Consider the following 19,549-nt stretch of genomic DNA (forward strand, 5'->3'; position numbering starts at 1 on the left):
TTGCCAGGTTACGTGTCAGTTCTCTGCTTTATTAATTTATCCAGTGTAAAACCCGGACACCACCACACAAATGTGGTTTTTGTTAATGCCTGTCCTACTACAGGATTTAACACAGAGCAACAGCTCACTACCAGTTACAAAAGACACTTTAACAGTCTGTCACAGGCAATTCTAGTTGCATTTTTCATCAATTCATTTCTTAAATTATCCTTTGACTATACATTTAATATATATATTCTGCCCGGCAATCTAGTAGCGAAAGTTTTTTTTGGCCCGATGCCAAAGTTACTTAACGACCCCTGATCTCAACCTTGATAAAATGTAGTCTTTTATAATGTCTAAATATATATCTAAATGCAAAACCTGATTAAATGAAGAAATGTTGTCTAAAAAAACAACGGGAGTCCAAAAGCTTCTGTATATATTGTAGGGGTGTCCCGATATACTGGTATTGACAATAACCATGATATTCAAAGCAACAATTATCGATATCATGTTAATTTAGTGTGTGACGATATACCGCAATATTTAAAATGAACAGTTCTCTTATGATAACACCACATGTAAATACTCCAGTGCCAGTACCTGGTTGAGCGCCCAGGTGGCAGTATTGTGCCTTAAGGCTGATACTGTCACACAAGAAGAAGACGCAGCGCTGCAGCTACTCCAAGGCCCTGTCCCAAATGGCGCACTTCATGTGGACTTTCGGTCTCGTGGACTTAAATTGCGCATGCTCGGCGAGTCTACGAGTCCGGCATTGTAGAGCATATAACAACGAACGACAAATGCTAGAAGCTAAAGTAATAGAAGAAGGTGGAAGCATGATGCTAGTAGATATATTAAGTAAGCTAAAAGGGAATAAGAATATTAGATTTGCTTTGTTGAAATATCTTAAAGATACAGGAAATTATATAAGAATATAATGATGTTTATTTATTTAGTTATTTGTTTATTTATTTATTTATTTTTGACTATTAGTGGTAGTATTTAGTATGATATACATACATATATGATACATATACATGCATCGATGCTCCACACTCCAGTTCAGATGGTGGCGGTAATGCACTAATAAGCTAGTCTGCCAACCGCCAATAAACAGAAAGAAGAAGAAGAAGAAGAAGTCTACGAGTCCGTAGGCCATCCCATTCAGCATTTTAATGCTCTGAAGTGTGCTCAGCAGCGCCCCCTTTGTACCCTTGAAGCAGTCTTCCGCGAAGCCCGCATAGATGCAGGCTCCGCACACTTTAACTACCCAGGAATCCTTGCGAAATGGCAATCAGACAACGGATGGGAGGAGATTTCGCTCAAGAGCAATTGATGACATGGCTGAGAAGAAAATATTTAAGTGTAGGTATCATTACGGTTTCTATGACCTAGGTGTACATTTTATCAGTTGTTACAGTTTATACAAACATTATGGTCATCGACCAGTGGTTGATATCTCAAACATAATAATAGCGCGTTGAATAATACGATCGCATTATGATTCATTAAATAAATAGAACCGTATGTCAGGGCTTTACTGAGTCATATGTAAACTTTGTATTTATATTTAAACCTGTAAATTCATCTGAAACTCACGCACATGTTTATGTGTTAAAATTGTAATCTTAGTTCAAATGGAACATAGGCAGCATATTCCCCGAACCTGCAGCTCCTTTCAAAAAACAACCAGAACATTAATTCCGGCGTGGCGATCAGGTCTGTCCCAAAAATACCTCTCAATGCGCCCTCGTGGATTCGCGCCAAGGGCCCTATAGGTCTGCACTACATGACGTCACCAAAGTGTGAACTCTGAATAGGTCTACAAGTCTGGAGTGTGCCATTTGGGACAGGGCCCAAGGAGAGTCGTGTTCAGCAGAGTAAGTTGCCATTATTTTACTAGTCATAGAATGGGAAATGTTATATTAAGCTGTTAACAGGTTTCTGTTTTCATATATTTAAATAAAGGGTGATTATTTTAATAAGTACTGCATTTTCTTTACTCGTCTTATTTTTGTATTTGCAATCAGTTTGGCCTGTGCCTAGTAAAACTTTATTTCTTTGTTCAAATCTATTAACAGTTACACGATTAAAACTGTTCTTGAAAAACTGAGCGACCACATTGCTACATTAAACTCTGTAAAATATTAAGCTGGTCGCAGTGCCATGCATCTGCAGTCATTCTTCAGTAAGGTTCATTAGGCACATTAGTTAACGTATATAAATAACACAAATAATAACAAACAATATTTCCACAGCATTTATTAATCTTAGTTCATGTTAATTTCAGCATTTACTTATGCATTATTAATATCACAAGTTGTGTTTGTGCAATTAATGGCACTGTGAACTAACAGGAACAATGAACGACTCTATTTTTATTAACATTAACAAAGAATAAATTGTGCAATAAATGTATTGTTCAATGTTCATTGATGTTAGTTAATTCATTAATGTTAACAAATGACATTTTATTGTAAAGTGTTACCATTAATATTTATTCATCATACTGTTGAACTTGACAGTATTTTCTCTCATTATTTCATAGGAGCTTCAAAGAGTCTTGTGCCCTCCGTTTATCAGTATCCTTATGTTCGTTGGGTAAAAAAGAAAAACTCAATAAACAAAGTAAAAAAATAATTTGACATATCTTTTCCCCCAAGGTTTCTATAGATATCACGATATATCGATATCGCGAATTCTTATGGCCACCATAAACACAAAAATAAAAATAAAAAATAAAGAAACACACAAAATATTGATATCGATACAGGTTACACAACATTACACAAGTTTTTATTTTTTAACACCCTCCAGATGGCACAATTCTCACTTTAAAAAATTGATTTTAATTGCCTTTACTCTATTTTTGTCAGACACAGACGAGGACACAGAGGATTCAGTGCAATAGTGTTTAATGTGAATCAGAGGTTTCAGACACAGGTGAATCTTGACACGCAGATGACACAGTGGTAACACAACTTTCCTTTGGGGTGATGGTGATACAGATGGTGACTCAGACGAAGACGATGGGAACAGGTATGCAGAGGAGGATGAAGAGGGTTCAACAGATCAGGTAGGTTCGACGAAGGGCGTTCAGGGAAGTTAGGAGATTGGTGCAAGACCAGACAATGGGTGATGGTGACGGAGGGCTTTATATGTGGCACTGGTGATGATGCACAGGTGTTCAGAATTCTGGTGATTGGGAACGAGTGGGCGTGGCGTAAGTGTCCGATTCAGAAAAAATACAATTTAAAAATATTAAAATACCCCCTCCCCCACGGGCGGCTCCTGACGGCTGGGATCTTGAGCGACGACGGGGTCTACCACGGCCACGGGGAGCGGGGCGGTCTGGATGGTCTCGGTGAAAGTTGGTGAGCAGGCTGGGGTCCAGGATGTCGTTACGATTTACCCAGCAACGCTCCTCCGGGCCGTAGTTCTCCCAGTCCACAAGGTACTCAAGTTGAGGACCCTGTCGTCGAGAGTCGAGGATAGCTCTCACCCGGAAGATGTTGTGTCTTCTTCGATGGCGGGAGGGGGAGGTACGGCATCATCACCAGGCTCTGTGGATGGAGGAGACAAAGGTTCAGTGAATGGTTTGAGGAGTGAAAACATGGAATGAAGGTGAGATACGGTACTGTGCCGGCAGCTGGAGTCTATAGGTCACTTCGTTCAGTTGCCGTTCAATCTTGAATGGTCCGATGTATCGGGGACTCAGCTTACGGCAGGGCAGCCGGAGGCGGATGTCCCTCATCGAGAGCCAGACCAGCTGTACAGGTTGGTATTGCGGCGTAGGTCTTCGACGAGCATCTGCTTGCTCCTTATGCCTCCGAACTGCCCGCTGGAGATGCACGTGAGCCGAGTCCCAGACCCTCTCGCTCTGTCGGAACCAGTGATCTACGGCTGGGACCTCCGAGGGCTCACCCGACCATGGGAAGAGTAGAGGCTGGTATCCGAGGACACATTGGAAGGGGGTGAGCCCGGTGGTAGATTGCTGGAGGGAGTTCTGTGCGTATTCTGCCCAGGGTAGGTACTGGCTCCAACAGTCCTGATTACGGTGGCAGTAGACCCTCAGGAACTTCCCGATCTCTTGTATCTTTCGTTCAGTCTGGCCGTTGGTCTGTGGATGGTATCCTGAAGAGAGGCTGACGGATACTCCTAGGAGGCGGAAGAAAGCTGACCAGACCCTGGAGATGAATTGGGGACCCCTGTCGGAGATGATGTCTTCTGGAATGCCAAAGTGACGGAAACACATTGTGGAATAGTGCCTCTGCCGCTTCAAATGCAGTGGGAAGTCCTTTGAGAGGTATGAGTTTGCATGATTTCGAAAACCTGTCGACTACTACCAGCACACAGGTATTGCCTTGAGAAAGGGGGGAGGTCAGTCATGAAATCCACACCTATATGGGTCCATGGACGTTCTGGAATGGGCAGAGGCACCAGTTTACCTTCCGGGAGTCTCCTAGGGGTGTTCGCTATGGCGCAGACTGAGCATCCTTTGAGGTAACGGGAGGTATCCTGACTCATCGAGGGCCAACAGTAACGTTGTTGCAGGAGCGAGAGGGTCCGCCTCCTGCCTGGATGTCCAGATCCCGGAGAGGTATGAGCTAAGTCCAGAAGGGTAATCCGATGTTGAGGAGGGACAAAGAGTTTCCCTTCTGGACCTCCCGGCGGAGCAGGGTGTTGAAGGTTTTCTTGTTCAATCAGACGATTAATATCCCATTGAATGGGACTTACAATCATGGCTGGAGGGAGGATTGGTTCAGGAGATTCTGGTTCTGGGTCTGCCTGATGAAGGCGGGAGAGAGAGCATCAGCTCTATTGTTCTCGGAGCCAGGGCGATACGTGACTTTAAAGTCGAATCTCGTGAAGAATAAGGCCCATCTAGCTTGGCGATGATTCAGTCTCTTAGCTTCACGGAGGTATTCCAGGTTCCGGTGGTCGGTGATTACCTCGAAAGGGACCTTGGCTCCCTCCAGCCAATGACGCCACTCTTCCAGAGCCAGCTTGATAGCCAGTAGTTCACGGTTACCAATGTCATAATTCTGCTCCGCCGGGGATAGCTTCTTCGAGAAGAAGGCACATGGATGGAGTCGTGGAGGATCCCCCTGCTGCTGGGAGAGTACAGCTCCGACCCCGGTTGATGAGGCGTCCACTTCCACGATGAACTGTCGGTGGGGATCAGGATGAGCTAGGATCGGAGCGGTCTTGAAGGCTTGTTTTAGATGGTGGAAAGCTTCAGTGGCCATGGGGTTCCAGGACAGAGACTTGGGCTGGTTCCGGAGGAGTGAGGTTAGAGGTGAGCTGAGTAAACTGTAGTTCTTGGATGAATCTCCTATAAAAGTTGGCAAAGCCCAGGAAGCGTTGGAGTTCTTTAAGGAACCAGGTTGGGGTCCAGTGTGTGATGGCTTCCACCTTCCCCTGGTCCATCTTCACGCCACGTGGGTCGATGATGTATCCCAGGAAACTGGACTGAGGGCGTGTGGAACTCACATTTTTCTAACTTGAGGTACAGATGGTGTTCCCGGAGTTTTCGGAGTACGAGTATGACGTGTTGGATGTGTTCTTCCTTGGATGTGGAGTAAATGAGGATATCGTCGATGTAGACAATTACGAACTTCGTTCATGTAGTTTTGAAAGACGGAAGGACTGTTGGATAACCCATACGGCATGACCCTGTATTCATAGTGCCCGGAAGGAGTGATTAAAGCAGTCTTCCACTCGTCCCCCTTCCGGATGCGGATTAAGTTGTAGGCGCTCCTCAAGTCCAGTTTTGTGAAGATTTTGGCTCCGCGTAGTTGTTCTAACGCAGCTGGGACCAGGGGAAGAGGATAACTGAATTTTACGGTTTGAGAGTTGAGATGGCGATAATCTATACATGGCCTCAAGCCTCCGTCCTTCTTGGCCAGGAAGAAAAAGCTGGAAGCGGCAGGGGAAGTAGATGGTCGGATGAATCCTTGCGCGAGAGCTTCCTGTACGTACTCCTCCATGGCCTTCTGCTCCGGAATGGACAGAGGATAGACTCGTCCCTGGGAAGGGTTGCTCCAGGCAGGAGGTCGATATCGCAGTCCCATGGCCGATGAGGTGGAAGTTTCGTTGCCAACCGCTTGCTGAACACATCCTGGAACGCCCGATATTCTGGAGGGATGGTATGTTCCACCTTAGTTTCGGGGCTTTCCACTGATGTGGACTGGACCGGTAGGGATGACTTCTTGATGGAAGGAATGACCTTGGGAACTTTAACTGGTGGAGTGATGCAGGTAAAATGACAGGATTTTCCCCATTTCAGGATCTCACCTGTGGGCCAATGGATGTGTGGTTGATGTTGGTTAAGCCATGTGCGTCCCAGGATGATGTCTGCGGTGGATTCCTCCAGCACCATGAACGTGATGTCTTCCTCATGCAGGGAACCCACGCGGAGGATGACTGTGGGGGAGAAAAATAGCGGACATGACCTCTGCCCAGCGGCTTTCCTTGTATGGTTGTTATTCTGGAGTTCGACGGGGCTTCGATGACGCTTGACACTTAGACGATTTAATGTTTGCTGGTTGATGAAGTTCCCCGCCGAACCGGAGTCGATGAGGGCTTGTACTGAAATAGAAGAGTGGAGATGTCTTAGAGTAACCCAGGTTTGAGTCAAATGAGCCGTTTGAGGTGGTATATGGATGGTACTCACCGCTGGGCGTGGAGGTCATACGGGACATGATGGTAATAGGTGTCCTTCTCCCCCACAGTAGAGACACAGCCCGGTGTTTATCCTCCGCTGACGTTCCGATGTAGATAGGTGGTGTGAATCTACTTGCATGGGTTCAGGTGCTGGAGGAGGGACAGATGGTAGAGTGGGCGGAGGAAGTACAGCGGGAGTGAGTTGACATGCAGTGAGTCTCTGAGCGACTCTGATGGATTTCTGGATAAGACACTCAAGTCCCAGTGAATCTTCATATACAACAATCAAACTTTGTATCTTTTCACATAAACCGTGGTGATATGCGGTAATTAAGGCAGTTTTCATTCCAACCACTAATGTAAGCGATGTGTGTACGGAAGCGAACAGCATAATCACTCACAGACTCATTTCTCTGTTGGCGAATTGTAAACAGCTGATCATGGACAGATAATTCAGAAGCTTGCTGACCAAAGACAGATTTTAACTGGGAACAGAAATCAGTAACAGATCCAGTAGCAGATGAAAAATTCGACTCCCAGAGAGATTGAGCCCATTGGAGAGCTTTACCTGTGAGCAGATTGATGATGATAAATGCCACTCGGCTGCGTTCGGTGGTGAATAAGTGAGCGTTGGATTCCAGGTAGAGTGAACACTGTAGCAGAAACCCGCTGCAATCCTCCGCCGCGCCGCTGTATGTCGCTGGTGTGGCCATGGGGACTCGCAGGGGCAACTGAAGAAGTGACCGGAGTTGTAGCGGTGTTTGATGGCGATGAGCTGTTGACAGCAGGTGAGGGAAGTTTGCATGAGTGAGGACCGTACAGCGTGAACCAGTTCAGTGAAGGGATCCGCGGGTGCGGTCCTCGCCTGTATCTGAAGAGCTCTGCATGAGGTCTGGTCTTCTGTCAGACACAGACGAGGACACAGAGGATTCAGTGCAATGGTGTTTAATGTGAATCAGAGGTTTCAGACACAGGTGAATCTTGACACGCAGATAACACAGTGGTAACACAACTTTCCTTTTGGGGTGATGGTGATACAGATGGTGACTCAGACGAAGACGATGGGAACAGGTATGCAGAGGAGGATGAAGAGGGTTCAACAGATTAGGTAGGTTCACGAAGGGCGTTCAGGTAAGTTAGGAGATCGGTGCAAGACCAGACAATGGGTGATGGTGACGGAGGGCTTTATATGTGGCACTGGTGATGATGCACAGGTGTTCAGAATTCTGGTGATTGGGAACAAGTGGGTGTGGCATAAGTAGATGGTGATTCAGGGAGTGTAGATGGTGTGGCTGTGACAATTTTAATGTGAAATATTGTATTTATTTAAAGATAATACAGTAAGGAAGGAATAAAAATATATATTAATTCTAATGGAAAAAATTGTTCATTCAAATTTTATAAATATTGCATAGTATCATAAAATCCTTCAAAATTCTAAATAAGAATAAAATAAAAATATTATTGAACAAAAAATTTAATAGAGTGATTTTCCTGATGGGGTTTACTTTTTGAGTCTTCAGTCACTTTTGACTGTGAAGGAGCCAAGTGTGACTCCCAAACGAAGAGGCCCAGAGGGTTAAGAGGATACACAAATACTTTGAATATGTAGTTTATTAATCTATTTAGTAACATATTAACACAAGGATGCAGTATCATGCTAGAAAATATCATACACAAACATTTTTAAAAATTACTGTAAGTATAAAGTATTAAGTGTGAGTATGAATATTCAAGGTGTTTTCAAAAAAAAAAATAATAATTCCATGAGCGAATAATTAATCCTAAGAGATTTCAGAACATCTCTTACAGACATCCCTAATGATAAAAAAAAAAGATATAAAAACCAACCAGACCTCATAAATTCAGTTCACAAACAGGGCTGAATCTGTTTATTTGTAAGAGACTCTCACTGTCATTCCTGCAACAAGCAGTGGCTGGATATTGAAGCCTAATGAGTTATAAACCATTTTAAATGTTTATTTATATTGTTTGCAATTTGCATTGCATTGTCATTTGCTTAATGTGATTTGAGGTATCATCTATATACCATGATGGATAACATGTCTTACCCTGTGATACTGACTCTTATGGTGCCCAAAGAATCTAAATCATATAGGCATGCATATTTTATTTGCTTTCTTGCCTTATATGTGCTTATATTGTCAATTAATATCCGTCTTGTTATGGCCATCATCATGGAGAAATCTCTTCATGAACCAATGTACATATTTTTGGGTCACTTGTGTATAAATGGGATTTATGGAGCCACAGGATTCTACCCTAAAATGTTGTCTGATTTAATATTGGATTCATATGTGATCTCCTTTCATATGTGTGCTCTGCAGATATTTGTGATTTACAGCTCTTTAATGTGGGAGTTCACAATCTTAACAGTGATGTCCTATGATAGATATGTAGCCATATGTAAACCTTTAGACTATCATTCCAAATTAACTAAAAACGCCTGTGTGAAATTAATTCTGTTTTCATGGATTGTTCCCACTTTTTCTAGTTTAATTGGCACTCTGTTATCAAATTTAAGAACATTTTGTACCTATCATATAGATAAATTATATTGTGACAACTGGTCAGTTGTAAAACTGTCTTGTGCTTCATCTTTTGTTAATAATGTCTATGGATATATTGTTGCTCTTATATTTTTTAGCTTTGCAGTTGTTATCATATTGTCCTATATTAAACTGATCGCTGCATGTATATTATCTTTAGAAAACAGAAGGAAATTCTGGAAAACATGTCTGCCACATATATTTTCAGTGATAAATTTAACTTTTGCTTTTCTTTTTGATTTTATGTATAGCAGATATGGTTCAAATGACATTTCAGAGAGTTTGCGTAATTTTTTGGCTCTAGAACTAGTGATAGTCCCACCTGTGTTCAATCCTCTTATCTATGGGTTAAATATTAAGGCAGTGCGCAAAAGTGTTTTTACTTTATGTGTTGCATCAAGAGTAAATGTTTCACGTGCATCAAAGAGACGAAAACATAATTAAAAACAATAGTCATGACAATTGGGTTTCCATATATATGAAGTATGACAAAAAGTGGGAACAAGTATGTTTTTAATAAGCATGTTACTAATAAAGTGTGATATATGTATAAATATATGTATCTTGATTAAAAACCTAAAATATGACTAAATATAGAGTTGTTCAACAATATCAAGTCCCCTGCATGATAATGGTCTCTCAGGAGTTTTCTCTTCCATGCCTTTTTATATCTAAATGTCATCATTGTATGTTTGTACAATTTATCCTTGCTCTTTTTGTCATATAGAATACAAGTTTGTACAAATATACTTTTAATCCGTGTAATTTATAACATATTTTTTTTAAATGCAACATTTATTGTTCATGAGGTCAGTGTGCTACCAAATATTAAAAACAATTGTCTCCTCAAAGTCCCTTTACACATAGATTTTATAATTGTATTATTTGTAGGTTGTTAATGTTGAAAATCAATTTATATCAAATGCTTCCACTATTTTTTTACAACTCAACACTGTTAAGGGGTGATACAATGTAAAGAAAGTTAGATTTACTGATGTTTATTTTAATCAGTCATCATTCACATTTTGCTTCCATAGTGTGATATTTTGGACTCAAAAAAGATATGGAATGAAGGGGAAAAAAAAGATTGTTTAAAGGGGTCATATGATGCTTTTTCAAAGATTATTATTTTGTGTATTTGGTGTAACACAATATGTTTACATGCTTTGATCTTTATAAAACACATTATTTTTAAAATACTGTACATTATAGGTCCTCTTTGCCCCGCCTCTCTCAAACGCGTAGTTTTCTACAAAGTCCCTCCTTCTTGACAAACGCAGACTGCTCTGATTGGCCAACTGATCCAGTGCATTGTGATTGGCTGAACATCGCAAGCACTCGTCAGAAATGTAATGCCCCTTTCCATAATCGTGAGCTTCAACTTTCAAAATAAATGTAAAGACAGTTAATAATGTCCTTAGTTTTACTATCAGTTCAAGCCCGAAAGGGGGACAAAGTTGGTGACAGACACAGTGATGAAGCTCGTATGTATTTGCAGTACACAAGCCATGGACGGTTAAAACAGCTGACCTCACTGTGTGACCCTGTCTCTTTCTCTCTCACACACACACACGCACGCACACACACACAACGCGCAAAACTCCGCATTTGAACAGTCAACAGCAAATACTTAACCTAATAACAAAACATACTTACAGTAGCTGATTCAGAAGCTCCAGATTGTCGTAGCAAAGCCAGAATTACCTCCTCTCCTAGGTTCACGAAACGGTCGTCCATAAAATGCATTTCTTTTCTGTTGTAAGTAATCTTAAAGATTCCTAAATGCATCTACTTTCAAGAGGCCAAATAAAATGCTTTTGCTTTCGCCTAGATACAGCATCTCCCTGACATGGCTGTTTCAACACTAACTGTGGTTACTGAAACCACGCCTTCTTTCTTTGCGTGAACATTTGGGTGGCATTACGCAAATATTTCCACAAAGTGATGTAGAGATGTGGGGGCTTGCTAGAATGAGCCGTTTCAGGTGGGCGTGGCAGAGTCTTAACTTTTATAAAGAATATCTCTTTGGATTTGAGACTTTAGGCTTTGCAACTTTACAGATCTTCTTTATGCACCAAGAGCTTGTAACACTCCAAAGAGAAAGGAAAAATTTAAATCGCATCATATGACCCTTTAAGTCAAAGTTCAAGTTCACCCTAAAAATAATCTCAAACAGAATTATACACATATAAACCCTATAGTCCACATTACATCATATCAAATAAATAAATGAAATATAATGATAATAAATGTGAGCTGTAAGTAGTATGGTTTCATTTGTTAAAGTGAAAAAATGCTTACAGCCTGTGTGGGGCTGTTTGCACAAGTATTTTTATATATTTTTTTTTGTTGTTGTGAATTTGACCTTTATTTGAACAAATCAGTAGTTTTTACAAAGTGTTGTCCATGAGCGCATAATTAATCCCAAGAAATCTTTGAATGTCTCATGTATTTCCCTAATGACAAATAACTAAATATAAAAAAACAAACAAGACCTCACTACTTCACCAGTTGCGCTATACTCATCTGTGGAGACTTTGTTTATTTTCCTTTTTTTTTCTTGCAACAGTAGCAATTGAAACTTCATGAAATGCCTGCATTATTTATGTTTTACTGACATTTGACTAATATTGCCTTATATTAGGTTGTACTGCAAAATCATTTCATGTACTATGAATACCATGATGGATAACATGACGTATCCTGTGATACTGACTCTTATGGTGCCAAAAGAAACTAAATCATATAGGCATGTATATTTTATTTGTTTTCTGGCATTATATGTGCTTATCTTGTCAATTAATATTTGTCTTGTTATGGTTATTCTCATGGAGAAAGCTCTTCATGAACCGATGTACATATTCTTGTGTCATGTGTGTATAAATGGGATTTATGGAGCCACAGGATTCTACCCTAAAATTTTGTCTGATTTAATACTGGATTCATACGTGATCTCCTTTCATATGTGTGCTCTGCAAACCTATGTTATCTACAGCTTTTTACTTTCTGAGATCACGATATTAACAGTGATGTCTTATGATAGATATGTAGCCATATGCAAACCTTTAGACTATCATTCCAAATTAACTAAAAACACCTGTGTGAAATTAATTCTGTTCTCATGGATTGTCCCTAGCTGCATTTGCATTACAGCAGTCCTTTTATCAAACTTAAGACCTATTTGTAAATATCACATTGACAAATTATATTGTGACAACTGGTCAGTTGTAAAGCTGGCTTGTGTATCATCTTTTGTTAATAATGTCTTTGGATATGTTATTACTGTTATGTTTTTTAGCTTTATAGTTCTTATCATAGTTTCCTACTTTAAACTGATCTCTGCATGTAAAGCATCTTTAGAAAGCAGAAGGAAATTCTGGCAAACATGTCTGCCACACATATTATCACTGATAAATTTCACTTCTGCTTATTTTTTTGATATCATGTATAGTAGATATGGTTCAAATGACATTCCAGAGAGTTTGCGTAATTTTTTGGCTCTAGAACTGGTGATAGTCCCACCTGTGTTCAACCCTCTAATCTATGGGTTAAATATTACAGTAGTGCGCAAAAGAGTTTTTACTTTATGTGTATCATGTGCATCAAGAGATTTTTTTTCACAAAAAGTCCACAACTTATTCTGTACTAAACCTAAAAAAACAAAAAGGTCACGAAGAGTGTGTTCTTAAGCATTTCTGGTGTGGTATATATATACACACACACACACAGTATATCTGTTGTAAATCTAGTGAACACCCAGCCTAAGCATGTTGTATATCCTCCAGTACTTTACAAGTTGTATGACTGCCATATTGGAACACTGTACATCTAAATGACTAAGAAACATTTTACTGAGCATTTTAGAGTTACTAACTTATAAAAAAAAATATTTTTACTAGAAATTAATAAAAAATTCTAACAGCTTCTGTAATTGTTATCTTTATTGTACATGAGGTCTCTCTACAGATAGTATTTCTTCACAGAATTCTGTAGTAACTATGAACGAAGGAAGGAAGATATGAATGAATGACTGAATGAATGAATGAGTGAATGAATGAATGAATTAATTAATTTTTTAACCAATATACCAAGTAAATTTATTATTGTCATCATCACCATCATCATCAACATCATCTTGGACAAACTAAATTGAAACGAAGACTGTCAATTCAAATGTTTGAATACCAATAAATTTAGCATTCTGACATGATTGTAACAATGTTTTTGAAACAAATAAATTTTTATTATTATTATTATTTTTATTTTATTTATTTTTTTGATATAATAGGTTTTGTGTTCTCATACTCATACTGATCCTGAAAGACCCTGAAATTGTTTAAGGACTTAAAGTTGTGTAAGGTTGTTAAAGGGGAAATTCTGTCATCATTTAATCACCTCATTTCATTACAAACATGAGGTTTTTTTTTTTTTTCCTGCAGAACACAAAATAATATATTTTGAAGAATGTTGGTAACCAAATAGTTTCAGTTCCCACTGAGGTCCACTATATTTGTTGTATATGCAGTGATGTCAATGGAAACTGTTTGGATACCAACATTCTTCAAAATATCTTATTTTATGTTCCACTGAAAAATAAATAAATAAATAAAAAATAAAACTCAGGTTTGCAATGACTTGAGGGGGAGTAAATTTTCACAGATTTTTTTTATTTTTGAATGGACTCTGAACTCTGGTGTTGTTATAATGTCATATGCCCTTTTTTCATACCACAAAAGGAGGTGGGGGGGGGGCAAGTCCCATTCGTGCTTGTCCATATATTGGCAATGAATAGTGACCAGCATTAAGCTTAAAAATAAAAGGCACTAAAACCTAGGTCCTCACCCTGCTGCTGGGGACCTGCTTCAGCTACCTGGTCTGTGATTTTTCATGTGATCCTGAAGACCTTGATTGGCTGGTTCAGGTGTGTTTGATTAGGGTTGTAGCTAAACGTACTCGGTTACTTTCGTAACTTCGGTTCCCTGAGATATGGGAATGAGTACTGCGTCGCAGGATGCTATGGGGAAAAACTCCTTTTTCTCCTAGGACTGAAGACTTATTCAATTATGCAGTGTAACTGCAAGGCCATTGGTTTGTGCAGTGATTATAAAACAAACCAATGCCTCGGCAGCGGTGCTACACGAGTCTATGGCGTTGAAGCCTGCCATAATGGGTGGGGCCATCTGGCTATATAAGTGGGTATTTCGCCATAGGATCTCAGGTAAATTCGACTTAAGCAATGACATCAAGTTGTGCAGCATCATGGCATAGCAAGGAACGCAGTACTCATTCCCATATCTCAGGGAACCGAGGTTACGAAAGTAACCCAGTACGTTCACTTTTAATACTTTACTCGTACTGTGTCACTAGACGCTATGAGAAACCAGTACAATCCCGCTGTGCCATGAAAGAGGAATGACTGATATGAACTGGCCTTGAGCAGAAAGGCTCAGAGGGACCAATTATACACAGGTAAGCCCTGCAGGAGGCAAGAGGGCTGAACTCATTGATGTCAGCCCAGCCTTCAGAAAATTGTTCCAGTGGTCGTTGGTAGACAGGCATGTGCCAGTTTAAGCAGTTTAAGCAGCACAGAGGTCTCCTTTAGACACCACTAGACCACGCCCAGGAAGAGGCCACGCCTCGAGTGGGATGGGCTCTCACTCCTATGGGACTCTGAAGGCCCAGGGAGGAGTAAGCTAGTGTGATAGCATCAACTAACCATCGAGAGATCCTATGCTTTGTGACTGGGGACCCCTTGGTGTGGCCGCCAAAGCATACAAAGAGTTGTTCCGACTGCCTGAAGGGGGCGGAACACTCATTGTAAATTCTCAATGCCCTGACTGGGCAGAGAAGTTTAAACTTCTGGTCCTCTTCAGAAGGAGGAAGCACAGAGAGAGTAATAACCTGGGCTCTAAACGGCGTGTAGAGCACTTTAGGGACATACCCATGTCTTGGCTTTAGGACGACTTTGGAGTTGTTAGGCCCAAACTCAAGACAGACAGGGCTTATCGAAAGAGGCTGCAAGTCACCTACTCACTTAACCGATGCTAGCGCCAGCAACAAAGTGGTTTTCAGTGACAGTGTTTTTAAGCTTGCAGACTGAAGTGGCTCAAAGGGGTAGCCTTTGAGGGCTCTCAGGAATGTGGGCAGATCCCATGTAGGAACTGTAAGGGGCTGGGGCCAGGGCGGATGGAGCCTTCTGGATCCCCTTAGTAAACAGACATGTGGACTGAGTCAGAAACTGTCCCCAGAAACAAAGTTCACTGGCTGGGGGATAGAGAGCTCTTGGCAAAATTGATCCTGAGTCCCAGGCGCTCTAAGTGGCTGAGGAGGAGGGACCTGTGGGCTATTAGCTCAGCCTCTGACTGTGCTAAAATGAGCTAGTCGTCAAGGTAATTGAGTATACGAATTCCCATCTGTCTCAGAGGGACGAGGGCAGCGTCCATGCTGTGCAGGGAGCCAGAGACAGCCCGGAGGGCAGGACCGTGTATTGATAAGCCACTCCCTCAAAGGTGAATCTCAAGAATCGTCTGTGATTGGGAGCTATCTGGATATGAAATTAAGCATCTTTCAGATCCAGCAAAAAGAACCAGTCCCCTGGGCGGATTTGGAAGGGGATCTTCTTCAGTATAGTCATTCTGAATGGCCTTTTCATGAGGGCACGGTTCAGGCGTCTGAGATCGAGGATGGGCCACAGGCCGGCATCCTTTTTGGGGACGAGGAAGTAACAGCTGTAGAAGCCTGACACACTCTGAGCTGGTGGAACTGTTTCTATGGCTCCTTTTGCCAGCAAATTCTTTACATTTGCTCGCAGAAAGTGAGTGTTCCTGCTGTGCACTGAGGTGGAGACCACGCCGGTGAACCGCAGGGGTCTTCGAGCGTATGGAAGTGAATAACCTCGTTCTATAATCCCCAGAACCCAAAGAGACACTCTGGGGATGGCCCGCCAGGCCTCGGCCCATGTGACAACTAGACACACAAGATAACTTTAAGAGTATCCGTGCAGTGTCTCAATGCTCATGAAACTGGAAGAGGAAATTTGCTCTCTTTTTGAAAATGTTTTTTTTTTTTTTCTCACTATCACAGCAGCTTTGTGTGAGGGTGCTTTTAGAAGGGGCCCATGATTCACAACAATTTCTGGAACAAACTTACTGCCACTAGCACGCAGAACTGAATGGAGTGCTTGAGGGCATGACAGAGGGCGTTTCGGGGGTGGTCTGGTGCTTGCAAGAACTTGCCCTCTCCTCTTCCTTTCCAGCGGATTAGGATGACGCCGGAGGCGCAGGGTCCAAGTTCAGCTTGGGCCTTGGTGCTTTGGAAAGGGATAGCGTGTGGCCGAGTGGGAGCGCTGTCGGGGCTCAGGCTTTTGAGCAGACTGAGCGGGTGATGGCACAGCTTAAGCTGCCTGCTTCCCCTGAGCAGGCTTGGGGAGGCTGGTGGCCGTTGCATAGCTGGAGCGTTTCGGCAAGAAGTGTCGCATGGCCTGGAATAACTTTTTAGCAGAGGTGAATCGCACTGCAAATCCCTCGACAGCAGGTCCAAACAGCCCCGTTGGGGAGACCGGGGAGTCGAGGAAGGGAGCCTTGTCTGCCTCCTTAATCTCGGTGAGGTTTAGCCATAAGTGGCCCTCCAGCACCACTAGATTGGCCATTGACCTCCCTACGGCCTGCACTGTGGCCTTGGTAGCCCTTAGAGCCAGGTCTGTAGTGCTGCACAGCTTCCTGAAAGCTGCGGCATCAGGTCCTGACTCATCCATGGCCTGGAGGAGTTTGGCCTGAAAGAACTGGAGCACAGCCATGGAGTGTAGAGCGGAGGCGACCTGCCCGGCGGAAGAATACGCCCGTCCAGTGAGGGCAGAAGTCCTCCTGCAGGATTTGGAGGGGTGAGTGACCTTCGCTTTTTATCCAATGGCAGTTGGCAGGAAAAGTGCGCAGCCACTGCCTCGTTGAGACTTTTGAACATAGCATAACTTTTGAACAATGATGAATATCAAAAATCAATGGCTTAGTAGTGCTAGTGGGGTCACTATTCACTTTATTTTGCAACACAGATGTAAGGTATTTCCTCTAAATGTGTGAGATTTTCGATTCATTAGCCGGGTAATAAGCTTTAAAAATTACAAAGTGCAATAAGCAGTAAAACGATTTGTGCTACAAATTAATATTTAAAATTACTATAATACATTAAAATAATATGATAACAAATACCAGTTTTCAGTATCAAGAAGCATAACAAACTGTTTCATATAGCTAAAAATAACTGGAAGTGAATGACAGAAACCTCACACATTCAAGTTACAAATGGCTGTGCCCACTGTTACATTAAAAATACTGTGGATATAGTTGGTCCTAGAGATCCCAAAACTGGTCACATTACTACTGAAAACTGAAGTGTGCCAAATTTGATCATTTTCCTATGTATGGCTCATAGAGCTGCCATAGACTTCCATTTTGGAACAATAATAAAGAAAACCAACAGAAACCATGATATAAATAAAAAAAACTACTACTAATAAAATAAAACAATGAAATATGGTAAGTCTTTTGAAAATCATCACACTGCATTAAAGACAGATATCTAAAAAATTTAATTCTGCATTTATTTACTTAGCAGGTGCTTTTCTCTAAAGTACATCAGCAATTCAACAAAAAGATACAAAATAATAATAATGAAGTGACATCACCTTAGTTATCAATCCTAATTAATTATCAAAGGGGTTAATAAACCTACCCCATCCAGACCCTGTGTTATATAAACTGATGATTCAGCCATGAGCATTAGGAAACCTCCCTCAGAGCACGGAACGGAAAGACTTCCCGGAACACCTAAACATTTTTAACACTCTCTTTTAACTAAATATATAATATAAATAATATAAATAATATTTCAGTTACAAACGCAATTATTTTCATTCGTTTTCTTATCAAATGATTTTCTATGCTGCACAAAGTGTTTGAGTGTAAATACACTGACCACAATGTGTGTATACAAAAAGAAAATGCATTTGAGAAAGTGTGATATAAGAATTGATTATGATTGTACTTTTCCTAAGATGCTTTTGTTTTTGCATTTGTGTCTGATCTGCATTAGTTTGTCAAGTGGAATGGACAACATCTCCTCCTTCTCCTCTTTCTCTCTCATAGCTCTGAATGACACCAGCAGGTCCAGCAGGATAACTGCATTCTCTTTTGCCCTCCCAGGCTATTTAGTGACCATTTTTGTGAACGCAGCCTTGATTTGCATAATTGTTCTGGAGAAAGTTCTCCACCAGCCTATGTATATTTTTGTGTGCAATTTATGTATAAATGGATTATACGGAGCCACAGGATTTTATCCACCCCTGCTGTATTATTTACTAAATGAAACAAATGTAATCTCTCTGACAGAATGTGCCATCCAAAGCTTTGCCATTTTCACGTATGCAATAGGTGAGTTTACTAATTTGTGCATAATGGCATTCGATAGATACTTAGCGATCTGCAGACCTCTGTACTACCATACTGTCATGACAACCATCACTGTTTGGAGGCTGCTGACTTTCATTTGGATGTTTCCCTGCTGCACTGCAATACTGATAATACTGCTGACGCTCAGGTTTCCCATTTGCATGAATCAGATAAACAAACTGTACTGTGAAAACTGGGTCTTGGAGAGACTTGCCTGCAGGGTGGACACTGCTCAGTTTGTGGTTAATGGAATATTAACATGTGCTGTTAATGCTCTGGTATGGTTTGTGTTTTTGTCTTATGTAAAAATACTGATCGCTTGTAAGCACTCTGTTCAAAGCCACAAGAAGTTTATAACCACATGTTTGCCACATTTGATAGCCTTTTTGAATTATGTGGTCTGGTCTCTTTTTAATACACTATATGAGGTGTTTGGAACTGGCAGTCTACCTCAGGGTTTTAAAAACTTCTTGTCGGTTTCTTTTTTGATCATTCCACCTCTGGTTAATCCTATAATATATGGAATTATACTAACTCCTATTAGGACTAAAGCAAAAAATTTATTCCAAAGCTTAAGATCAAATCATACTGATTGAGCATTGCATATTCACAACAGATCTGGAAAAATAGCATGGCTCCAATGAAATAGCAAGTGTGGGCTGTATGCTCCCTGATGATTTATAACTGTTATGATGAATATCAAAATAAAAACCATGAGTTTGTGGTCAAATTGTATTGATATTAATTATGAATACGATAAATATAAAAAAAATATTGCAATGTAACATGTTTAACCATTAAAACACCACTGAACCTTACCTATAAAAGATGTATTCTAATTAATTATCTGCATTTATTTATGGAACATCATTCTATATAAAGACA

The 19,549-nt window shown here is 41.0% G+C and overlaps 3 protein-coding genes across 3 annotated transcripts; all 3 read left to right on the plus strand.

Moving 5' to 3' along the window:
* Nucleotides 1-8,635: 8,635 nt before the first annotated feature.
* Nucleotides 8,636-10,126, plus strand: LOC109091180 (olfactory receptor 5M3-like). The gene has a single exon (XM_019104958.2). The coding sequence runs from the start codon at nt 8,703-8,705 to the stop codon at nt 9,663-9,665; it is 963 nt and encodes a 320-aa protein (XP_018960503.2). The 5' UTR covers nt 8,636-8,702; the 3' UTR covers nt 9,666-10,126.
* A 1,779-nt stretch (nt 10,127-11,905) lies between these two features.
* LOC109091179 (olfactory receptor 52Z1-like) lies at nt 11,906-16,191 on the plus strand. Its single transcript, XM_019104957.2, has 4 exons — nt 11,906-12,811; nt 15,793-15,942; nt 16,033-16,035; nt 16,135-16,191. The coding sequence occupies exons 1-4, from the start codon at nt 11,906-11,908 to the stop codon at nt 16,189-16,191; spliced, it is 1,116 nt and encodes a 371-aa protein (XP_018960502.2).
* A 2,013-nt stretch (nt 16,192-18,204) lies between these two features.
* or61a1 (odorant receptor, family 61, subfamily A, member 1) lies at nt 18,205-19,260 on the plus strand. Its single transcript, XM_019104956.2, has one exon. It carries the CDS (start codon nt 18,217-18,219, stop codon nt 19,258-19,260), a length of 1,044 nt encoding a protein of 347 aa, XP_018960501.2. The 5' UTR covers nt 18,205-18,216.
* Nucleotides 19,261-19,549: the final 289 nt, after the last annotated feature.

The sequence above is a fragment of the Cyprinus carpio genome, chromosome A21 (assembly GCF_018340385.1).
Source record: "Cyprinus carpio isolate SPL01 chromosome A21, ASM1834038v1, whole genome shotgun sequence".
Classification (NCBI taxonomy): Eukaryota; Metazoa; Chordata; class Actinopteri; order Cypriniformes; family Cyprinidae; genus Cyprinus; species Cyprinus carpio.

Bases quoted from the DNA above. Each gene is read 5' to 3' on its own strand.
- LOC109091180 (XM_019104958.2), top strand. From the start codon at position 8,703: ATGATGGATAACATGTCTTACCCTGTGATACTGACTCTTATGGTGCCC.
- LOC109091179 (XM_019104957.2), top strand. From the start codon at position 11,906: ATGGATAACATGACGTATCCTGTGATACTGACTCTTATGGTGCCAAAA. The intron at 12,812-15,792 runs GTATCATGTGCA...AGCATCTTTCAG, and splicing joins AAAGAGTTTTTACTTTATGT to ATCCAGCAAAAAGAACCAGT.
- or61a1 (XM_019104956.2), top strand. From the start codon at position 18,217: ATGCATTTGAGAAAGTGTGATATAAGAATTGATTATGATTGTACTTTT.